Source organism: Gymnoscopelus microlampas, assembly GCF_963454915.1.
Source record: "Gymnoscopelus microlampas genome assembly, chromosome: 1".
Lineage (NCBI taxonomy): Eukaryota > Metazoa > Chordata > Actinopteri > Myctophiformes > Myctophidae > Gymnoscopelus > Gymnoscopelus microlampas.
Window position 1 is genome coordinate 10590421 of NC_139962.1, and position 3004 is coordinate 10593424.

At 48.9% G+C, this 3004-nt stretch overlaps 1 protein-coding gene across 1 annotated transcript in view; it reads right to left on the reverse strand.

Annotated features, from left to right (window-relative positions):
- Positions 1 to 577: 577 nt before the first annotated feature.
- Positions 578 to 3004, reverse strand: part of LOC311050034 (nuclear receptor ROR-alpha A-like) — a 58695-nt gene continuing 56268 nt past the window's right edge. Inside the window, exons 10-11 of the mRNA XM_084064001.1 lie at positions 2974 to 3004; positions 578 to 1979 (exon numbers count right to left, since the gene is read on the reverse strand). The exon at positions 2974 to 3004 is cut by the window's right edge and continues 82 nt beyond it. Coding sequence (XP_083920127.1) covers positions 1812 to 1979; positions 2974 to 3004 — 199 coding nt within the window. The 3' untranslated portion in view covers positions 578 to 1811. The remainder of the gene's footprint in view (positions 1980 to 2973) is intronic.

Genomic DNA, 3004 nt, shown 5'->3' on the forward strand with positions numbered 1-3004 from the left:
CAGTATACACATTAGGAGCTATTGATTAATAACCATCTATGTTCTAGTACTTGTGGGGTAAATGTTTTTATTGTCCACAGGGACCATTACAAAATAATAAAAAACCTGAAATTGGTCTTTGAAAGGCCACCGTGTGCCTGAATGAACCTCTGACAGAAAATGGCAGGAAATTAAGATTTCTTTCTTTTTTTCTTTCTTTTTTACATCTTCAGATTCAATCTTTAATTGTGATATTTTTTTCTTCTTTTTTTTAAGTTTAATGTGTGGAAAACAAAAGGCGACGTAACATGAAAAATGAACATCTCATGGAAATGGACAAAAGAAAACCATTAGTTATGAACTTGGAATACAGCACATGCATCAGTAATTCTTGCCCCATGGGATGCGAGCCTCCTAGATGAATCCCAAATGAGTCTGTGAAAAGAAATGACTTTTTGTCCTCAGGAAGAATTCTTGCGAACCCTGGTCACACAAATTACAACAGCTGCACTGCTTGCTCTCTGTGGGCTGAAACTCTGAAGGATGTTGCACTTCTGATCCCACCCCGATCTGTGATGTCACACATTTTGTATCAGCTGTCAATGTGGTATACACATGAAGAGCTGCGTGGGTGCGTGATAGTGATATACAGCTTCATCCTGCCAAGACCCGCCCCAGACCCGGAAAAATCGCGCTGTGATTGGCCAGTGGTCACTTTGAGTGACAGTTGGGGCAAACGCAGTCCCCACAACATCATTTACTATTCTGTGCCTATCGGTAAATAACTCGGACGGCGCTTAGTCGACTAGCAGAGCATCGGCCGGTCGTCGCGGGAACTCGCGCCTGGAGGCGCTCGGCCTCAAGGTCTGCTGAGTCGGCGCGCCTCTGTCATGATCCAAAACTATACTTTATTAGCCAAAAAAAAGTTGTCTGCGGTTGTCGGAAAAAGAGTGCCCCCAGTGGGATTCGAACTCAAGCCACAGGGTCAGCAGTCTAACGCCTAGTGAGGCACGCCACGAGACCACATGCAATGCTAGGGTTTTGGTCTGTATTAGACTGTAAATGCCCCCACCGTCCCTTCTGGGGGCGGAGTCCTTGTTTTCTCGTTTTTGTATTCAGCCAATCGCAGGGCAGGGTTTGGTCGAATGAAGCTGTACAACAATATTACGCCTCCCGCGTGGGCATTGAAGCACCAGATGGGCGGAGTTGATACTCGATTTAAACAAGTCTTCCCAGTGCCAGAGGCCTGACCTGCCAGCTCCCAGTTAGCGGCGAGGAGAGGCCTTCCTAATCAAAACAAAATGGGCCACATGGGAGAGAATCAACCATAACGGCTAAATGCTCATGTTTAGAGGTTTAGGTTTGTTTTGCCATTATTACTCACAACTAAGTGCAACTTGAAAGTTTCAATCCACAGGGAGCAGTGCAGCTGCAGTCCTCTGTCCTATTGTGTGTGATTCAGGGGTGGATTGATCCTTTAAACCTGCCAGCTTGCTGGAGGAGGGGGGTGTGTGTGACTGTCCGGTATGTAAGTGCTGCAGAACGCCGTCTCTCTGCTTCCTCGCCACATCGAAACAACCCAGTCCCGTTCGCGTGTCGTTGTATCGCGGCGAAGCAATCGAAGGACGAGACAAAATTGAAAAGCGATGAATCAATCAACAGTGAAGGGGGGGGAGGAGGAGTGCAGTGTGGCCATGTCGCAGACAGAGAGCCCCCCCCCCCCCGCCCCCTGTCTTCCTCAATGTCTCCATCGTTGCAGCGTCCTGCCAGGGACACGCCCCGCGCTTTAGACACAGTCTAGTAAAGTACGTTACCGTCCCGCAGACGGCTGGCTAGCCGTCGGCCGGCAGCACAGTCTGGTCCAAGTCCGTGCCGAAGAGCTCCTTGTACAGCGGAGGGAAGTGGGAGCGCACAATGTCTGGATAGAGCGTACGGAAGGAGGACAGCTTCTCCGTGTGGCGGCTGCACAGCGCCCGCAACGTGGACACCTTGCATATCAGCTGGAGATGAGACACAGGGGGGGGGGGGGGGGGCAGAGGGAGGGGGTTAGGAGAAGAAAGGAGGGTAACGCTAAGTTAAAGTGTAACTCAACACTGCCCTCAGTTTGCTGCCTTCAAATGGTTAAATAATATAAAAGGGTAAACATTTGCTTGGATGATCTTGGTACCCTGTGATACCAGATAAAGTGCTCCGAGGAGCACAGGTCTCCGCCAGGTCAGGTACGTTATTGTGGCCTCCTGGTGGCGCTATAATAGGCCAATGTGAAAAGGGTGCCATTTATTATTAGGCCTTTCACGGCAATCGGACACTGCATTAATGATTTGAGCCATTTTGTTCTGAAAATGCTAAATTAGACCTGCTGGTGGCGCTATAACAGGCTAATGTGAAAAGGGTGGCATTTCTTCCTCGGCCTAGAGGGAATGTGCGTGTGAAATTTCACAGAAATCGCAAGCTGCGTTCATGTGATTTTTTTTTTTAAACGTAGAAATCCTGCAAACTTTGGAAGCCAACCTTAGCCAATGAGGATGGAATATGGGAAATCTGACAGATCCGTGTTGATCACATGACTACAGAGATAATGTGTACCAATTTGCACTACGTTTGGATAAAATCTGTAGGAGTAATATCAAAAAAGTTTTTTGCACAAATCAGCCTCCTGGTGGCGCTATAACAGGCCCATAAGAAAAATTGCATCCAGGGAGTGTGTGCGCAGCGACCGGGCCAACGGTGCCGGAGATTAGCTGCTAACGGACGGACAGGACACACACACACACACACACACACACACACACACACACACAGACGAACGGACATGGTGCAAAATATACTCTCTCGCCATGCATTTCGGCCTGGCGGAGACAATAATGAAATAGTGTGTGTGTGTGTGTGTGCGTGTGCGTGTGCGTGTGCGTGTGCGTGTGCGTGTGCGTGTGAGCATGAGCGTGTGTGCGTGAGCGTGTGCGTGTGCGCTTGTGTGTGTGTGTGCGTGCGTACTTTTGTTAATATTCCGTCTTCTCGTTGGCTC